Source organism: Cervus canadensis, chromosome 5 (genome assembly GCF_019320065.1).
Source record: "Cervus canadensis isolate Bull #8, Minnesota chromosome 5, ASM1932006v1, whole genome shotgun sequence".
NCBI lineage: Eukaryota > Metazoa > Chordata > Mammalia > Artiodactyla > Cervidae > Cervus > Cervus canadensis.
Genome location: NC_057390.1, coordinates 379,903 through 401,157, shown reverse-complemented (window position 1 = coordinate 401,157; position 21,255 = coordinate 379,903). Strand labels below are relative to the sequence as shown.

At 43.6% G+C, this 21,255-nt stretch overlaps 1 protein-coding gene across 1 annotated transcript in view; it reads left to right on the top strand.

Annotated features, from left to right (window-relative positions):
- The window catches only part of MERTK (MER proto-oncogene, tyrosine kinase), a 113,692-nt gene that overhangs the window by 83,789 nt on the left and 8,648 nt on the right, over nucleotides 1–21,255 (top strand). Inside the window, exons 10-15 of the mRNA XM_043467712.1 lie at nucleotides 3,499–3,652; nucleotides 6,622–6,707; nucleotides 8,303–8,398; nucleotides 9,367–9,447; nucleotides 13,353–13,445; nucleotides 15,790–15,908. Coding sequence (XP_043323647.1) covers nucleotides 3,499–3,652; nucleotides 6,622–6,707; nucleotides 8,303–8,398; nucleotides 9,367–9,447; nucleotides 13,353–13,445; nucleotides 15,790–15,908 — 629 coding nt within the window. The remainder of the gene's footprint in view (nucleotides 1–3,498; nucleotides 3,653–6,621; nucleotides 6,708–8,302; nucleotides 8,399–9,366; nucleotides 9,448–13,352; nucleotides 13,446–15,789; nucleotides 15,909–21,255) is intronic.

The window sequence follows — 21,255 nt, the reverse complement described above, 5'->3', positions numbered from 1 at the left end:
TAGATTCTTGTCCCATGTGGATTATTGCAGAGTATTGAGGAGAGTTCCCTGTGCTCTATGTAGGTTCTTATTAGTTATCTATTTTATATATAGTACTGAATTTAGTTTATTTTTTTATTATGGAGAACAATTGCTTCACAATGTTATGTTAGTTTCTCTGTACCACAAAATGAATCAGCCATATGTATACATGCATCCCCTCCCTCAGGAGCCTCCCTCCCACCCCACCATCCCCTCCTCTAGGTCCTCACAGAGCACCGAACTGAGCTCCCTGGGCTGTGTGGCAGCTCCCCACGAGCTAGTTTAAACGGTAGTGCACGTGTGTGATGCTACTGTCCCCCTCCGGCCCACCCTCCCTCTGTGCCCACATGTTCGCTGTCTGTCCCTTCCTCTCCTATCCTGCCCTGCAAACAGCCTCATCTGTACTGTTTTTCTACATTCCATTTTTATGAGTTAATATGCCATATTTGTTTTTCTGACTGCTGAATTTAGTTAAAATGATGTATACAGGACTGAATTTTGGATTAGTCAGGGTGGCTAATCCTCAGCTCTTTATAATTAGCACTGTTTGTTTGCTGGTGTTTGTTTTAAGCAGTCCAGCTTGCCCTGTGACGAGTCATTCAAGCCTTGGGTAGTGTGCTTCATAACTGGGTGAAGAACGTGATGGGTACAGAGCATGAACCATTTCCTATAGAAACATCTTTGCACGGTGCTGGCTCACCCAGCTAAATGCTCAGCCCTGCGTGTTGGCCTCTGCATATTGTTGGAGTGGCCTTTGGCAAGGTGGCACTGTGGTGCCCCAAGGGGCCCAAATATTGTGTTTAGTCACATAGACCAGGGAAGCCGCCTTCTTCTGACTCTGACCCACCCTAAGTTGTTTGGTAGTGAACTCATAAATCCCCACGGACATCTACATGGATGTGGTTTGTACATTTACAAAGGTCTTGCCAAATATGGCCTTTGTACCAATAGCAGACAAGACTTGGGAGCAGACCACTGAGTTCCCATCTCTCTGTCCCAGTGACCCTCAAACGTGCTCTCCCTTGTAGTGCTAAATTGAACCCTTATTTCAGCTCCTACAGACCATAGGCTCTGTCCGTAGGGAACATTAGTCACTTATGATGGGGACTCGGGGTACGTCTGCCTGGAAGAAATTCAGGGATGATGAGATTCTGATTCTAAAAGCACGGGTTAAAAATCAGAGTTTAACACAGACATAGAAAACATACAGTTACCCAAGGGGAAAGAGGGTCGAGGAGGGATAAATTAGGAGTTTAGGATTAGCAAATAAAATAGATAAACAACTATTAATAGTTTCTACTGTATAGCATAGGGAACTATATTCAAAATCTTGTAATAAACCATAATGGAAAAGAATGTGTAAAAGAATATATATAATGTATATATATATGTATACACGCGTGTGTGTATGTGTGTGTATACAGGGCTTCCCAGGTGGCTCAGAAGAATCCACTTGCCAAGGAGACCTGGGTTTGATCCCTGGGTCGGGAAGATCCCCTGGAGAAGGAAATGGCAACCCACTCCTGTATCCTTGCCTGGGAAATCCCATGGACAGAGGAGCCTGGTGGGCTACAGAGCAGGGGTCACGGAGAGTCGGTCGGACACGACTGAGCGACTGAGCACGCAGACACACACATGCGTGTACCTGAATCACTTTGCTATTCACCAGAAACTGACACAGCATCAGAAAGCAATTGTACTTCAGTTTAGGAAAAAATCAGAGTTTAAGATGACAGACTTTTCCTCGTCACACATAATGAATTGTCCGAAATTATAAAAGGCTTTGCTGTTCTGGCAGGCCTGCCTTTGCAAAGTTCTAATCTGCATATATTTCAGTTACCAGAGTTTAGGTAAATCACACCCATTCCCAACAATACAGTTCAAAGTTGAGTTACCAGCATGTATTAACTGTGATTGTATATACGTCTCCATCAGCTCTGTAGTACGCAAATCACTCCACAAGCAACAGGTGTATCTTGGTTGTGACCAGTTGGGTCACTTCTTTTCAAGGCTGTCTGTGGTTGATCACCATGCTTTCCTTAGTCTGTTCACGTATGTCTAAGAGGCATAGCGCTGGGTTACTTCCTTTCTCCCAGAGGCAAAACTCACATGACATTTCACAAAAGTAGTTATTTGAAAGATGGAGTTGGTGAACAACGGTGAAAATGCAGAGAAGAAAGGAAAGGGAGGTGATGTTGGAAGTAGAGTTGAGCATGTGGAGTTATGGGAGAAAGCGCTGACCGTGGGCATGTTGACGCTGCCACCATTTGATCCATGAGACAAGCAGCCATCGCACTGGAAGGTCTTGCCCACATGAATGAAATGGCTGTGCTGAAAAGGAGGATCATGTCCCAGAGGAAGATGTGCTCGCCACAGTCTTCACAAGTGTGCTGCCCCCCCACCCCCATGCTGGTGTACTGAATTGAGAATATGCAGATCATGACCTCCTGAATGAGGAGCATGTACCAGACACATGGGGTCTGGTTAGTTAACCGGGGGCAGGCCCGACTTTGGGGAAGTGAAAACTCTGAGGTCATTTTGACGGGCAGTTTCAATACCCCCACACAAAGGAAGTAGAGTCACAAGATTTATTACAAATCCCAGATGTGGAGGTGGGTGAGGGGGTGAGAGAGCCAGAGGAAGGGCAGGCCTCTGTCCCAGGTCACAGCAGGTGGTAGAGGGTGGGTAGCAAATGCCTATACTTAACTTTTCAAAGGCTCAACTCCAAGTGGTTATTTTAAAAGGTGCCCCAGGAAAAGCAAAGTGGGAACTTGCAGCAAGACTTCTAAGTTCAGATCCTTATCAAAATGTCCAGACTCTACTGTAAGTGGGATTGTCATACTGTAAAATGCCCCAGGAGTAACTCAAAATAGCTATTTTCTCATCACAACATTAAAGGAACTCACAGAGGTATTTTACAGCATCGAAAGTGCAGAGGATAAAACACTGGAAGTTGATCCAAACTTGGAAAGGAGTTCGACATTCACCAGAGCGTGGAAAATATTCCTACATTCTCTCTATATGCTAAGCTGTGTAACTGGAAACTGGCAAGCACTGTTCAAACTACTCTCGATATCTTTTTTTAACAACAACAAAAAGCCCTTTTGATTCTCAATCTTCCTAGTGTTTTAGAGCATACCAGTTAAATATTAGTTTTACTGTTTTTCAGGTGGCCCAGTGGTAAAGAACCTGCCTGCCAGTACAAAAGATGCTGGGTCAGGAGGATCCCTGGAGAAGGAAATGGCAACCCACTCCAGTATTCTTGCCTGGAGAATTCCGTGGACAGAGGAGCCTGGCCGGCTATAGTCCATGGGGTCACAAAGAGTCAGACTCAACTGAGCACCTGAACACGCTTACTATTTTTTCAGTTTCTTCTACATTTATAACTGACATGAATAGAGCTTCCCCAGTGTTGTAAATCGACTATCCCAAATCCCAAGGAGATGTTTTGAATTGATTCTGTTTGTATTTTACCAGGTTCGATAGATTTTGCTCCCTCATCCACCCCAGCACCTGGCAACGCAGATCCCGTGCTCATAATCCTTGGGTGCTTTTGTGGATTTGTCCTGATTGGGTTGGTTTTATACATTTCTCTGGCCATCAGGAAAAGAATCCAGGAGACAAAGTTTGGGTAAGTTTCTCAGTTGAAAGTGCTTTTTCCGTGGTACTGATGAAGTTGCTATGTGAAGTGACAGGGCCTCTTCTGATGGCCTTGCTCCTGTATGCAGCTTGGCCCTTGTCTTATGCACCTCTTGGGGGCAGGCTGCTTCTCTAATTAGGCCAGTGTCACAAAGGCAGCCAACAGTCAAAGTTTTTTACTTTTTCCAAAGTCTCTTCCTGGAACTCTCCTTTCTTGTTTTTCTTCAGGAAGAAACGTAACATTTTTTAGGGCATTAAATGTTGTGAAGTATTTTGATACTCATTTCAAGATACATTGAAGTCAAAGTGCTAGAATGACAATAATGTTCCTAAGAAGAAACCCAATATATGTATAAAAGCTTTGTGGGAAAATGTATTAAACTTTATTGACATTACAGAGGAAAACTCAAATAAATGGAAAGATGTGTACCATGTTCATGGATGGGAAGGCTCAGTTTTGTCAAGAGATCATTTTCCCCCAAGTTGACCATAAATTCAATTTAATCACCATCTAAATCGCTGCAGGGTTGTCCATTAAAGCTGATTTGAAAATGTATCTTGAAGAGTAAATGAGCAGAGAGAATCATGGCAGTTTTGAAATATACAAAATTTTGGGTGGAGGCTAGTCCTACTAAGTATAAAAACATGTTTAGTGATTAAGACAGTGAGGTATTGTTACATAGAGAGAAAACTCAGTCTGTGGACACCATATGAGGTGGGACTCCCGTATGAGGTGGGAGTAGAATAAACATGAAGATTCCATTTCAAATCTTTGCAGGAAGGAAAGAATATTAAATATATATGTGTGTGTGTGTGTGTGTGTGTGTATACACAGCCTGTTCTATGCGTTGAATGGAGAGAGATGAATAGGACAGACATGGGGCTGCCTACATGTACCTTATAGTCTGGCAGTTAAGAAATGCAGAGTAAAATACTCCTAGTGAAAATATTTCTATCAGCTAGGCCTCCACTAACTCATGGTTCCACAGAACCTAAAAGTTTACCACCAAAACAGATATTAGGTATTATCTGATTCAACCCTAGTTTGAATAACTTGGTACCATTTGAGGTTGAATGTTCTAGGACTTTCCAGAGTGGAGTTATGAAGTACAGCAAATATATTAACAAAATTACAGGACTGTTTCAAATATTTCGGAACAAAATTATCAGGAACCATTACCAGGAACCATTGAGCAGAAGCTGAAAAGAAGTGATAGGTTGATGACAAATTATTTTTATACTGAAGTCAGTTTCCATGGGTTTTCACTACAAAACCCTAGATTCATTTGTTCATTCATTTGTACAAGCACCTTTCATTTATTCATTTATAATGAAAATATATTTACTTTCTACTTATAAAATTAATATTCTTATAGTTTTTTTGTTGTTGTTAAAAAATCAAATTATATAGAATAGTTGAAAGTAGAAAGTGAAACTTGTCTGTAACTCCATGGTTGATATTCCATGGTCTCAGTTGCTATTTTGGCATAAATCCTTCCAAATTGCTTGCCTTGCATATAAATATATTATTTTTAATGTATTTTCTATTTTAAAATAATTTATATACATAAGAAAAAGTGAAGTTAAGTCTATAATTTAGACTCACTAATTCATAATACTTTCATACCAATTAGGCTAAAGCAGTGACTAAATGGATTTTTAAAAATAGGCTTTATTTTCTAGGGAAGTTTTGTATTTACAAAAAAATTGAGAAGGCAGTATAGAAACTTTTCATATACATCACATCCAGGATCCCCTGTTATTAACATTTTATGTCAGTGCATTACTGCATTTTATGTTAGTTATATTTGATACAATCAGTTAAACAGTATCAATACATTATCATTAACTAAAGTCCATACTTTATTCAAATTTCCTTTGTACCTACTATCCCTCTTCTATTCTGGGGTCCTTCCCGGGACACCACACTACATTTTGTCGTCATGTCTCCTTAGGCCCCTTGACGGTTTCCCAGACTTTCCTTGTTTTTGTTTGCAGGAGTACTGGCCAGGTATTTTGTAGGATACCCTCTATTAGAATTTGTATGATGTTCTGGTCATGATTAGACGGGGGTAGTGGCTATTGAAAGGAAGGCCACAGAGGCGGAGTACCACCTTCATCCTGTTACATCAAGGAGGCACACTGTCAGTGTGGTTTCACTGCTGATGTTGACCCTGATCGCCTGGCTGAGGCAGTGTCTGCCTAGCTCCTCTACCAGAGTGATTTTCCCTTTTTATACCGGGCTCTTTGGAAGCAAGTCAGTGCTTGCAGCTCACACGCACAGGGTGAGGAGTTAACACTCCCCACATCTCTTGCAGACGGAAAGTGTTAGTCGTTCTCAGTCATGTCTGACTCTTCGCAGCCCCATGGACTGTAGCCCACCAGGCTCCTTTGTCCAAGGGATTTCCCAAACAAGAATACTGGAGTCAGTTGCCATTTCCTTCTCCAAGGGATCTTCCCAACCCAGGGATGGAACCCAGATCTCCTGTATTTCAGGCGGATCCTTTACCGTCTGAACCACCAGGGAAGCCCTAAAATACAGAGTATGCATATGAAATATTTGGAATTCTTCTGCACAGGAGACTGGTCTCTCTTCCCCTCTTTATTTATTTATACACACACACATGCATGTATATACACAAGCATGTATATATGCATCAGTTTGGATTCATGGATATTCCTTTTATCCTTTGGGTTATAACCCAACACCACTTCATTGTGTTGCTCAAATTGTTACAGCTTTGGCTGTTGGGAGCTTTTCAGTTGTTCTAAACTCTCCATGGCTCCTAGACAGAGTCCTAAAATGGATCTAAGGAAGAAGCTTATTTCTCCTGGTGGGGAATGTTTCTGGCCTAGAAGAGCTCTCTTAACAGGCAACAGCCTCGTAGCATCTCGTGGACTCAGCCCCGGCCTGGGTGTCTCTCTGTCTCTAGTCTGAGATGTCTGTTATCATTCACCCAGGAGCGCCTTCACAGAGGAGGATTCAGAATTGGTCATCAGCTACATGGCAAAACAGTCCTTCTGCCGGCGAGCCATCGAACTCACCTGTAAGTTGACTTTCATTTCTCTTTTGGCAAAAGCCAAGATTGCTGAGGGACTTCCCTGGTGTCCAGTGATTTAGACTTCATGCTTCCAATGTAGAGGGTGCGGGTTCAATCCCTGGTCAGGGGACTAATTTCCCACATGTTGTGTGACCAAAAAAAAAAAATATTGAGAACAAGCAAAGAACCACAAGTTAATTGCTGGATTTCTAACAAAAGCCAAAGGAGTTGAAGAATGTCTATCTTTAATGTGCAAAATGTCTTTGGAAAGCAACAAGCAGACATGGCCCTGGCCTTCCCTCCCGGGCAGGTCCCTGGAAACCTGGGGCTGTCCTCGAGGTGAAGCCCCTGGGGTTAAGGACTCCTGGTGCTTTGAAACATGGGAGGAAGAAGGAGACCTCAGGGTGAGAGGAGAAGATGCGGGCAGAGGGACTTAAAAGAAACAGCAAACCGACTGCCATAACCTCAGAGCTCACTTCCTGTTTTTTCCTGGCAACCAAGTCAGAGAACAACTTCCTAACATACTTTGTGACAATTATGGTTTGAACTTTGCTGAATCAGAGCGGCAACTCTTAGTTTCAAAGAATGGGAATAAACAGCTCTGTTCTTGAATAATTTCAGAAACAGAATAGAAAGTGTTTGAATATTATCAAATTCAAGTGTCTGGATGTTTGCTGAAAAACAAAACAATAAATAAATATAAGGATGATGGAATGCAGGTTGCTATGAAACAAAAACTCATTTGACGTAGAATGTTATTAATTCCTTCTCTAATCCAGAAGTTTTGAGGTTTAGGTGTCTATTCTTGCATTAAAAAAAAAAAAAAAATCCTCTGTTTGGACCAATTTCTTTCTCTGATGGGAGGACGATTTGGGTAAAATTTGTCCGCTGAGAGCTAATGTGTTATTTCTAATGATCCACATTGTTTGTTTTTCTTTCAAAGTCTTGCTCTTTCCCAAACTATGGCACAAACTGAATCCTTTGCCGGTAGTTACCAAACTGGTCTCCCTTTCCTGGTTAATACTTCTTATTGATAACAGTGACGGGGCAGCATATCTACACCTTACAGGAAATCTCAGTCTTCAATCTCCCCACCAAGTATTCAGCTTAGCACCTCTTACGTCATTAGATGAGGTTACATACCATAAGAAAACAAACTGTGCCTTGTTCTCTACATGTTTCCTGTGCCACCTTCCCCAGCATGGGAGGGCAGGGGAGACGTCCTGGTGACTTTTTTGTATCCCACAGTTAAGGGTGTAATAGTAAATACTAGAAAGAATATTGACTTGTCTCCCTCACTCTTTTAAGTGAAGGGCAAAGCTCCCCTGCATGAATCTGCCAGCTGCTGCTACTGCCCAATGGGAATGGTTCTGATTTTTATAATCGTTCAGGATTAATTTTGCCCTCATAGGTTGATTTTACTCACTTTAATCACAGCAGGATTAAATACGATATTTCATTACTGACATTTGGCAGGGAGAGTTATGCATATGAAATGAGGAAAATGTTAAACTTTTTTATGGAACTTAATAATTTTAATTATGTTCACATGAAAGGAAGCATCCTGACAGGTCATATATGTTCTGTCACTCCTTTTATAGTACAGAGCTTAGGAGTCAGTGAGGAACTGCAAAATAAACTAGAGGATGTCATGATTGACAGGAGCCTTCTTATTCTTGGAAAAATTCTGGGTGAAGGTAAGCAGTTTTTTTCTTTCAAAATATGAGTAAAAAGGTAAGCAGTTCACAGTCATTTTTTAAAATATATATATTAAATAAAATACCATTCTTGTGACTTGAACTTATAATACAAATATTCATAGTTCTATTTTATAACTTTTAAAATGAAAAAGTAAACAGTGATTTCTGAAACTCAGATGTGACCTATGAAAAGAGCCTCAGACTTCCCTGGTTGCCCAGTGTTAAAGAATCTGCCTACCAATGCAGGGGTCATGGGTTCAATCCCTGGTCAGGGAAGATCCCACATGCCGCGGGGCAGCTAATCCTGTGTGCCACAACTACTGAGGCCCAAGCTCTGCAACAAGAGAAGCCTCCACAATGAGAAAGCCACCACCACAACTAGAGAAATCCCAAAGACCCAACACAGCCAAAAGCAAATAAATAAATAATAAAATTTTAAAAAGAAAAGAGCCTGTATGAAAAGAGCGTCTTAAAAATATTAATTCCCTTCCATCATTAAAAAGCAGCAGTTCATTGGTCAGCTTACCATACACTTTCAATGTTTTCCTCTAGTTCTTAAGCTTACTATTCTTTGCACCTGCCAAGTTACATAGGAACAAAAGTGAAGATACACATTTCATGTCAAGATCATCTTCAGATGAAGGACAGAAGTATTAAGAGTTTGTACTTGATGCATGTCAGTAACAATTTCCAGGTTGTCTTATGGTTTCCTGGATCAGTTATGATGCTTAATAAAGGGATGAACTGAGCTAAGTCTGAGCCAAACAAGCCTGTGACAAGCAGGAGGCTAGTGTACGGCCCGTGCGCTGGGTTGACCAGTGTAGGTGGCCTGGGCTGGCTCTGACCAGCTGCTGTGTGGAGGTCACTCGGGGGTCACATGAAAATAACAGCTCTGGTGCTATCCCACTTTTGTGGGCAGGAAAGATTTTGCACAAGGTCAATATAGATGTTGTTTTATTTCACAGGAGAGTTTGGGTCTGTCATGGAAGGAAATCTTAATCAGGAAGATGGGACCTCTCAGAAGGTGGCTGTGAAAACCATGAAGTGTGAGTTAACCCTGATTGTTCTGGGGGTGGGCAGCTGTTTCAGTATCTGGTGCTTCATCAGGCCAGTGATGGGTGATGGAGCTCATATGTCAGGATCCTGTCAAGTCACAGAGGGAGAGCTACTATGATGAACTGTTCATGCCCGCATCGTATGTTCTTTTCTTTTTTCACGTTTTGTTTATTTATGTATTTATTATTGAAGTATTGTTGATTTATGGGCTTCCCAGGTGGTGCTAGTGGTAAAGAAACTGCCTGCAATGCAGGAGACAAGAGTTTGATCCCTGGGATGGGAAGATCCCCCGGGGAAGGGAATGGCAACCCACTCCAGTACTCTTGCCTGGAGAATCCCCATGGGCAGAAGAGCCTGGCGGGCTCCAGTCCATGGGTCACAGAGAGTCAGACATGCCTGAGCCACTGAGCATGCACGCACACAGTGGGTCTCCAGTGTTTCAGGCGCACAGCAAAATGACTCAGTCACACAGATATATTTTTGCATATTCTTTACACTTGTCAAGGAGGGGGAAGTCTGCCTCTCCACCCGTCTTAAGTTCTCATGGCTGGCCTAATAATAAAATTGACACAGGACAGATTAAAAGGAGAAAAAACATAAATTTTAATTCATGCCCAGGGAGATCTCATAGAAATGGGACTTACAAAGTGGCCAAAGGAGGCAGTGTGTAAATGTTTTAGAGAAACAATACAACTGTGAGGAAATGACAGGACAAAGAAACTTGAGTTTGAGATGTCCAATTAAGTGAAGAATCCAAACAGAGTTTGGGCTTGGGGTAGTCAATTTAAAGACCTATCAAGGTTTGTTTATACAGGCTTCTTCAGCCTGAATTCCCTATCCCTGGTGATAAGGATGTCCTTCATCTTTCACGTGAGAGGTTTATTTCCTGCTTTCAGGAAAACAGAAAGGAGGGTCAGAGCGTCCCTCTTGCATTAGCCGTTTCCTAAGTAACTGTAATTCAGAATAATCAGTATGCCATTGTGGCACATTTTGGGATGACCCACCCAAACAATAGCATCTGTTGTTTACTCTACCTCCCTGCCTCTGTCACCTAGTAGAGATAATGATTCCAAAGTAAGACGTGAATTTCCAAGGCGGGGTGGATCTGGTAGCAGCATCTGACCCTAGGGGTCATTCTGGCTTAGCTCAGTGGATTCACTTCCTCACTTGAGGGTGGTTGTGGGTCTGCAGGAAGCTGTGGGCTGCCTGGAAGGCAGGATTCCCAGAGACAGGAGAAGTGTTCTTTGATCAAAGGCATAGGAAGGAGAGCTGTGATCATAAACTACAGTCTTCAAGTGAACCCAGAAGAGTGCGGGCATCTAGGTCAGGAAGGGCCTGAAAAGTCATCACAGAGTCTGTTTCCAACCCATGAGTGGTAAAGCACTGTTAAGAGTCTTCAGCAAGTGAGGAACAAGAGTAGACGACGTTCTGGAATGTTCACTTTGGTTGCAGTGTGGAGGAGGAGGAGCTATTAATACAGCGTTGACAAAAATAGTGAGAGATGCCAATTAGAACACTCTAGAATCTGTGCTGGTGTCCAGGGAGACACGGGCTCAATTCCTGAGTTGGGAAGATCCCCTGGAGAAGGAAATGGCAAGCCGCTCCAGTATTCTTGCCTGGAAATTTCCATGCACAGAGGAGCCTGGCAGGCTATAGTCCATGGGGTCGCCAAGAGTCAGACACAACTGAGCAACTGAATATGCACAGGCCTTCCCTGGTTGTCCAGTGATTAAGACTCTGCGCGTCCACTGCAGGGGGCACAGATTCCGTCCCTGAGGGATCTCTGGTCAGGGGACTAAGGTCCCACATGCCATGCAGTGTGGCCACAAAATAAACAAATAAATAAAAGTACATTTTAAGAAAGAATGAAAGAAAATAGAAAATTAGGGTAATCTGTATATGAATCGCATCCATGCTAATGATCAAAGATTGAAAGCCCAGTCTCTGGCCTCCAAGTCACACACTCATCTATATTGGCCTGGAGGGCTTGGACCACAGGGGAGGGTTTTGCCCACCAACACACTTGGTTGTTTGGGGCAAAGTTGGCAGACATTTCTTGGTTTGCTTTGATAGTAGGATTAACATATATTAAGCCCATAGGAGGTACAGACTCTGTACTACGTGCTCTTATATGCGACTCCAGCCAACACCCCACTCCTGTTATGTGCATTCCCTAAGGTGTGCCGGCTTTATGTTTGATTTTTTTTCCTGTTTTTTTGGTAGGGGTGCACCCTGCAAGATTTGCGGAATCTTAGTTCTGCAACCAGAGATTGAACCAGGGCCCTTAGCGGTGAAAGCTCAGAATCCTAACCACTGGACCACCTGGGAATTCCCTATGGTTGATTTTAATTGTAGCGGCTCAGTAGTAAAGAATCCTCCTGCCAATGCAGGAGACATGGGTTCAACCCCTGGGTCGGGGGAAGATCCCCAGGAGGAGGGAAGGACAAACTGCTTCAGTATTCTTGCCTGGGAAATCCCATAGACAGAGGCTACAGTCCATGGGGTTGCAAAGAGTCAGACACAACGTAGCAACTAAAAAAGTGACATAACACAAAATACATCATCCTAAGAATCTTTTAAGTTTACAGTTCAGAGACATTGAGTACATTCATATTCTTGTGCAACCATCACCACCATCCACCTCCATAACTTTTTCACCTCACAAAACTGAACTCCATACCCATTAAAGAACAACCCCCATCCTCCCCACCCCTTCTGGCTCCTGGCACTCACCATTCAACTTTCTGTGAATTGGACTTTTCTAAATACCTCACAAAAGTGGAATCATACAGTATTTGTCCTTGTGTGACTGGCTTATTTCACTTAGCCCAACTATAGAATTTTAGATGTCTCTTTTGAGTTGGCTTGATTCCAGAAACTTGGTATGAAAGTGCATCTAGTTCACAAGGCAGAGTTGGGCAACCAGACTTGCAAGAAATGTGCTGAGAGAGAGAAGCAATTTGTTCTTTTTTTAAGGCAAAAGTCATTGCAACAGACCAGTTGGATTCGATTTTAGGTGGTGGTTTTTTTTTTGTTTGTTTTTTGCTCTTAATAATCAGTTCCATTCAGTCGCTCAATCATGTCCGACTCTTTGCGACTCCACGGACTGCAGCACCCCAAGCTTCCCTGCCCATCACCAACTCCCAGAGCTTGCTCATACTCATGTCCATTGAGTCGGTGATGCCACCCAAATATCTCATCCTCTGTCGTCCCCTTCTCCTCCTGCCTTCAAGCTTTCCCAGCATCAGGGTCTTTTCCAATGACTCATTTCTTCGCATCAGATGGCCAAAGTATTGGCGTTTCAGCTTCAGCGTCAGTCCTTCCAATGAATATTCAGGACTAATTTCCTTTAGGATTGACTGGTTTGATCTCTTAATTTTTAGAATGGTTTTAGATTTATAGAAGGGGGTTTTCCTTGTGGCTCTAGCAGTAAAGAATCCACCTGCCAATGCAGGAGACATGGGTTTGATCCCTGGGTCAAGAAGATCCGCAGGAGAAGGACATGGCAACCCACTCCAGTATTGCCTGGGAAATCCCATGGACAGAGGGGCCTGGTGGACTACAGTCCAACAGGGTCACAAAGAGTCAGACACAACTTAGTGAGTAAACGGCAATAGGCTACATTAGGGTTCAGCGTGTGTCGTATGTTCTGTAGGTTTTGACAAATGAATTATGTCCTATGTCCACCATTCCAGGGCCACACAGAAGTTTCACCTCCTTAAAATCCCCAGACGCAACCTAGTCATCCCTGCCCCAACCAGTCCCTGCAGCCACTCTTACTGTCGCTATCATTTTGCCTTTTCCTGATTTTACTTTTAGAGAATAAAATTGCTATTCCTCTTTTCCCTTCTCTGAGTAATAACTCATGGCTAACCTTTTCCATCTTTTCTTTTAGTGGACAACTTTTCACAGCGAGAGATTGAGGAATTTCTCAGTGAGGCCGCGTGCATGAAAGACTTCAACCATCCGAACGTCATTCGGCTCCTAGGTACTCAGGGAAATGCAGCATTGGGTGGCCGGAGGGCCTCGGCTGATACACTCTGGGCCAAAGCAAAAATCTCTGGGGCAGATAAACGTTACGCTTTGTATAACCCCAGAGTACTTTATAACATCGGGTTTTTGCAAATTCCCTGGCAGTCAGGTGGTTAGGACTCAGCAGTTCCTCTGCAGAAGGCCTGGGTTCAATCCCTGGTTGGGGAACTAATATCCTGAAAAAAAAAAAAAAAAAAGAGTTGGATTTTTCTCCCAAAAGACTTTTTATGGTTGCATTTTTCTGGCTGGTTGTAAAAATAGGCCTGAATTTCCTGGACACCAGTGAACTCAGGAATGTTTAGTGTCCACAGAATCCTAAGTTGCTGTGGATTAAAATAGCCTCAATTACCTCCCGCCCCCACCCCCCGCCCTTACAAGGCTTCCCTTATGGCTCGGTAAAGAATCTGCCTGCAATTCAGGAGATCTGGGTTCACTCCCTGGGTCGGGAAGATTCCCTGGAGAAGGAAACAGCTCCTCCAGTATTCTCCCACTCCAGTGTTCTTGCCTGAAGGATCCCATGGACAGAGGAGCCTGGCGGGCTACATTCCATGGGATCGAAAAAGAGTCAGACATGATGTAGCCCTTAAGCCACCACTACTACCCCACTTACAAGACATGAAAGCTGGCTGTGCTATAATTTGTCTTGAGGTTGCACATGAATCAAATGCTAGTAGGGTAAAGCTGTAAATTAGACAAATTCCATAGATCATCTTCGCAAAACAATTTTTCTTAAAACTTTTTTTGGCTCCACCAAGTGACATACAGGATCTTAGTTCCCCTCAGGGACTTAACCTGCCCCCTGCAGTGTAAGCTTAGTAGTGGTAACCACTGGACCACCAGGAAAGTCCCGAGAAACAGTTTGTAAATCAATTGAATTAAGTCCCATGAAATTTGTCAACATAGATCCCAAGAAATGTGGCTTCCCTTGGTGGCTCAGACAGTAAGGAATTCGCCTGCAATGAGAGACCTAGATTCAACCCTGGGTCGGGAAGATCCCCTGGAGGAGGGCATGGCAACCCACTCCAGTATTCTAGCCTGGAGAATCCCATGGACAGAGGAGCCTGGCGGGCTGCAGTCCATGTGGTTGCAAAGAGTCAGACATGACCGAGCAGCTAAGCACAGCACACACCAAGAAATCAGTACTTGAAAATATATTAAAAATCTTTTAACATATTAATTTCTTGGGGTCTATGTTGGCAGTTTCATGGGATTTGAGTCAGTGATTTAACAATGAGAATTTGGTTTTGTGACACCATTTACTGAGAAATACTCAGTGGAGAGCTGGTCTCAAGTGGTTGGTGTGTGATGCTCTTCCAAAAGGGGAGAGCAACCTAAAAATAATTGAATGTTCTGCTGACTTCTTTTTTGGCTGTCCTTTGACTTGACAAATGCTATATTCTTGGGGGAATTTTCAATGTTTATTATGATGGACACTGCCAGAGAGATGGGAAAACTAATGTTTGGAGACAGTGTTGTGTCAAAGAAGCTACTGTTGCTCATTTGTAGCTATTGACTTCAGCAGTCTGAGGACAATGGTGCTTCGTCATTGTGCTACCACCTGCAAGAGCTTTGCAAGCCTGATCTCAGGTGACAGACAGACGCTGATTCCAGCATCTGTGACAAATGACGTGGAGCTTTTCCTGTGTATAACTGCTAACATTTAGAGACGTGGATTGCCTTTCCTGTGTATAACTGTTAACATTTAGAGATGTGGATTTTACCTATGGGCCCTCAGAATTAATTTTTCCAATAGTTTTAAGTATTTGGTTGCAGGGGACTTAATATGATTGATTATTTAACCATCATCTGAAACTAGTTTGCCCTCGAATTCTACTGTGGTCACCTCGCCCTCAGTTTGACTCAGTATAACAAAAATCAAGGAGTTTCTACAGCTATACTTGTTTTTTTTTGTTTAGTCACTAAGTCATGTCTGACTCTTTTGCAACCCAGTGGACTGTAGCTCACCAGGTTCCTCTGTCCATGGGATTTCTCAGGCAAGAATACAGGAGTGGGTTGCCATATCCTTCTCCATGGCTGTTCTTGGTATTGATTAATTTTTTGAGAACTTTCATGCAAAGATTAGCACTAGTCTGAAAGAAAAAAAAAATACCAAGAAGTGGACCCCAGTGTGTGTTCTATATTCTAGGACACAGAGTGTGTGAGTTATGAGTGTTTTGTTTTGTTTTTTTAACCGTTAACTTGAGACTGCATGGTTTCAATTACCCAGCGCTCCTGCAGCGCGTTTTTTGCTCACTGGGAACAAGGGCTCTTTGTAACTTACTCTCTGGTTTTAATTCCAGGCGTATGTATAGAAATGAGCCCTCAGGGCATCCCTAGGCCCATGGTGATTTTACCCTTCATGAAATACGGGGATCTGCACACCTACCTCCTCTATTCCCGACTGGAGACAGGACCAAAGGTAATTCATCACCCCATTGCCTGAACAGTACTCAGGGCTCCCGCGACAGGGCCAGGACAACCTCAGCGTCTAACCTAGAAGGTGAAGCAGGGAGAATGGGACACTGGCCTTTGTCCAGTCCTCACTGCAGGCCCTGGAGGTTGATGTAGGATGTTCGTCGTCCCAGCAGGCCTGCCCACAGGTTTCATTATCCTCATCTTATGTGGGGGAGAAACCAGCTGGGAGTGGAGCTGAGTGGGCCCCTCTTGCTATCAGAGTGGCTCTTTCCTTCAAAGTCTTTTGAATTGTTTACTATGAAATCAGCAGATGTTTACTTTTTTTTTGGATTGTTTACTTTGAAATCACCAGATTTCGGAGCCATCTCAGTTCCCGGTTGCATGGAGTTGTTTTTCAGAGAACCTGAGGGGAAATTGGTTACATCCATCTTTCTGTTTGTCCTGCGCCCCTCTGTTCTCAGAAAGCATATTAGGAATTGCTGGGCCTGCCTGCCTACCTTCCACGGTTTCCCTGAGAGAGGGGCACCCTCGAGACCCCACAGGGCCAGCCTTGCCCTGAAGCCCCACAGCACAGAGAAACCAAACAGAAACGGGCCCTAGCCTGAAGCGCCTCACCCGCTAGCCCCGGTGGTGGGAGGAGTGCTGATAAGACCAGCAGCACGGGGAAGGTCCTCATCCCACAAGACGGGTGGGCCTGGAGGGGCAGCCGCTTACTGAAACCTTATCGAGACAGCTGGAGGAACCACAAACCTGGGCTTCTCTGGTGGTCTAGTGGTTGAGAATCCACCTCCCAGTGCAGAGGACACGTGTTCCATCCCTGGTCCAGGACGATCCCATACGCCACGGAGCAACTAAGTCAGTGCTCCACGTCTACTGAGCCTGTACCCTTTAGCCTGGTTATAGCCTGGCTGTACCCCACAGCCTTCACAACTACTGAAGTCCATGCAACTAGAGCCTGTGCTTCCAACAAGAGAAGGCACTACAGTGAGAAGCCCCCGCATTGCAACAGACTAGTCCCCGCTCACTGCAACTAGAGAAAAGCCTGTGCAGCCACGAAGACCCAGAGAAGTCAAAAATAAAGCAGGGACTTCCCTGGTGGTCCAGTGGTTAAGACTCTGCACTCTCAGGGCAGGCGGCCTGGCTTCCATCCCTGGTTAGGGAACTAGATCCCACCTGTTTCAACTAAAGATCCCATGTTCTGCTACAAAACATCAAAGACTCTGCTGCAACTAAGACATGGCACAGCCAAATAAATAAATACAACACAATTATTTTTAAAAACAAAATAAATCTTTAAAAAAAACAAAACATAAAACTTGAGACCAGCTTAGGGAGAACATTTTCTGGAGCCTTCTCTCCTATACCTTGCTGCCCCTGTTGGTAGTGTATGCAAGTGTTATGGAAACACCAGGAGATTTTTTATTTTCTTTTTCTTGGTTTTGTTCTGTTCTTTTGAGCGATGAGGGAAAGGACCTAAAAGGGAAAGAGTTCCTGCCTTCTTCTGGCTCCCGTGGTGGTCCCAGGCTCACACCTGTTTTGGTTTTTACAGTTTATGCATTTATTTTTGGTTGTGCTGGGTCTTCGGTGCTGTGCTTGGGCTTTCTCTAGTTTCAGTGGGTCGGGGCCACTCTTCCTGGTGGTCCACGAGCTTATTATTGTGGTGGTTTCTCTTGCTGTGGAGCACAGGCCCGAGGGCATGGCTCCTTTGGTGGCTGTAACATTTTGAGCTCAGTGGTTGTGTTCATGGGCCCTGGGAACACCCAGGCCTCAGTACTCGGGGGGCTTCAGCTGTGTCTCACCCTGGGACACCCGGGCCTCAGTACAGCACACGGGCTTCAGCTGTGTCTCAGGGGCCCTGGGACACCTGGGCCTGTTTTCCTGGCACACGGGCTTCAGCTGTGTCTCTCACCCGGGCCTCAGTACTCGGGGCACACGGGCTTCAGCTGTGTCTCAGGGGCCCTGGGACACCTGGGCCTGTTTTCCTGGCACACGGGCTTCAGCTGTGTCTCAGGGGCCCTGGGACACCCGGGTCTCAGTACTCCTGGCACACGGGCTTTAGTCGCTCCCTTGAATCTTCCAAGATCAGGGATCAAATCCTTGTCTCCTGTATTGGCATGCGGATTCTCATCCATTGTACCACCAGAGAAGTCCCAACAATTTTTTATTTTAATGGATCATACACCCAGGCCTCAGTACTCGGGGCACACGGGCTTCAGCTGTGTCTCACGGGCCCTGGGACACCCGGGCCTCAGTACTCGGGGCACACGGGCTTCAGCTGTGTCTCAGGGGCCCTGGGACACCTGGGCCTGTTTTCGGCACACGGGCTTCAGCTGTGTCTCACGGGCCCTGGGACACCCGGGCCTCAGTACTCGGGCACACGGGCTTTAGTCGCTCCCTTGAATCTTCCAAGATCAGGGATCAAATCCTTGTCTCCTGTATTGGCATGCGGATTCTCATCCATTGTACCACCAGAGAAGTCCCAACAATTTTTTATTTTAATGGATCATACTTTCACTGTTTTGTCCGAGGACTGTTTGCCTAGCCCGCCAGAGATTTTCTTCTATGTTTTCTTCTAAAAATTTGTTTATGTGTTATGTTTAAGTCTATGAGCCATTTTTCATTAATGGGGTGAAATTTAGTCTGTTGCTATTTTGTTTATAGATGACCAGCATCATTTGTGAAAAGGCTGTCCTTCATCCATTCATTGCTTTTGCACCTTTGTCTAAAATCAACCGTGTACACGTGTAGGTCTGTTTCTGAGTTCTCTGCTCTGTTCCATCAAGCTATGGGCCATCCTTTGCCCTTATCACATCATCAATATTACTGTAGCTTTATTGTCGTAAAATCGGATAATGTGATTCCTCCAAATTTATCTACTTTTTCAGAATTGTTTTTACTATTCTAGTTTTGTTGCCCTTCCATGTAAACTCTAGAATCAGTTTGTCTGTGTCTGCCAAGAATACTGCTGTCATCCTATGTTTTTTTGAGCAAAATTAGTAAAGAAACAAATTAAAAAGTTTTAAAAAAATAACAAGTAAGGAAACAAGTACACAGCCTTTTACTTGCTAATGAATCATTTCTATTTGCAAAAATACAGGTATATTTCCAATGATGAAAACCCCCAGGTTTTTATAAAAATTTAAAAGGAGTATATTTTTATATTTTGCTACCTTATAGCCACAGGTAAAGCTTGAAGTCACAAAATGCTTCATAGGCAAACTAGAAAATCAAGCTTTTATTCAAATCTCTGCTGCCTTATCAGTCCGGTCCTTGGGAATAAATACCTTCTGTTCTCCTAGAGTGGTCTCAGTCACGTGCCTGTGCTTTTTCAGCTGGGCCGTGTGACACACTTCTTTGTGTGAGCAGCACCCCTGGTCTTCTGATCCATGGACACTGGACACTTCTCTATTAATTTAGAACTAATTTAATTCTTTTGTTTTATAGTTGTCAGAGTATAAGTTTTGCACTTCTTTTGTTGAATTTATTCCTAAGTATTTTGTTGTTAATTCTTTTGTAGATGTTTTCTTAATTTCATTTTTGGACAGTTCATTGTTTAGGTCATAGAAATGCAATTGAGTTTTGTATGTCAACCTAGTATCCTGCGACCTTACTGAACTCATTTACTAGTTTTGCCATACAGTTATCTTTTACATGATCTTTGGTCACAGTCTGCAGGAATAATGTAGTTGTGCTTGGAAAAAAAATGACACAAATCAATAGCACCTGATATTCATTATCCTTTCACAAATGTCAGCAGATTTGATATTTCTTAGCACCCAAATCCTTTCCTAGAGATTAGAATATAGAAAACCAGATGCCCCAAATGTACAGAGTAGAGGCATGAGGTTTCATGCCTGATTTGCTTACATTTTCTTTAAGGGTAAAGGATAATTAAAGCATTTTTTTATACAGTCTGTGGTTGATGTGTGTCTTAGTTGGGAAATATAAATTATTAAAAATTCAGTGTCTTGGGATTTTCTTGGGTCCTGTGGCTAAGACTTCACGCTCCCAGTGCAGGGGGCGTAGGTTCGATCCCTATTCAGGGAAGTAGATCCTACGTGCCACAACTAAAGACCCCAAGTGCCACAGCTAAGACCTGGCACAGCCAAAATAAATAAATTTTTAAAATAAATAAATAAGTGTTTTAAAAAATTCAGTGTCTTCATCAGTACCACTTTAGAAGACTCAAGTGCCATAGAGAGTAAGCCGTGACAGTCCAACCCCCTGGGGCAGAATGTATCAAGGATGGACTCATTTATGAGTTCTAGGAACTTGTGAACCCTTCCCTTTTGGGCTCCAATTGCACTAAAACCTTGGATTACTACACAGAAGTCTTCTGAACCATCACCCTCGTAATCAATCCCAACACGGTAGACTTTCTAACACGCAGTCTGGTTTGATTTTTACAACCTAGGGAAAAAAAATACACACTAGACTGTTCACACTTAAAGAAAGGCCCCCTAGAGAAACAAAAATGAAAACTCCTAAATCCTTACTTGTGGTTCTTTGAACCCATGATAAGGAGTAAAGACTATCCTGCTTTCTGTCCAGAAGAAGAAAAGTATCTTTCAAAACATTTTGAAGTGAAACGGTAGCAGATGTGGGTGCGTAATTGGAAACAGCTACTTCTTGGAGGGCTTTTTGCCATCCAAACCCTAGACCTTCCCCCCACACCCTCCCCCACTGAAACCAGACCTCCCCTCCTTTCCCTTCTTGGCCCCATTGCCGCTCAGAAGGATACAAGGATCCCGTTTGACCTTGTGACTTATGAAAAGACTATTACTCACTGTCAATACTTCTAAAGAAACAATCAAATGTGATGTTTGCAAGAAGTTTTAGGGTTTGCTGGTTTTGTTTGTGTCTTTTCATCCCTTTTAAAAACCTCATTTGTGAGGTTGCATGCATGCTCAGTCTCTTAAGTCGTGTCTGCCTCTTTGTGACCCTTTGGCTGTAACCCGCCAGGCTCCTCTGTCCATGGGATTCTCCAGGAAAGAATACTGGAGTGGGTTGCCATGCCCTCCTCCAGGGGATCTTCCTGACCCAGGGACCAAACCCTCGTATCCTGCATCTCCTGAATCAGCAGGCAAATTCTGTACCACTGAGCCATCGACGTTAGTGATGTGGAAATTTCCTTGTTTCATGGCCACACTTCTAAGAAATAAAGCCATCATTTTCCCCCTTAAGGGGAAATAACTTGGTTTCCTTTTTAAAAAATAATCTCTCAGGAATTCTAGCAGTTAGGACTTGGCACTTTCACTGCCATGGCCTGTGTTCAATCTCTGTGTTAGTCACTCAGTCATGTCTGACTCTTTGTGACCCCGTGGACTGTAGCCCACAAGGCTCTTCTGTCC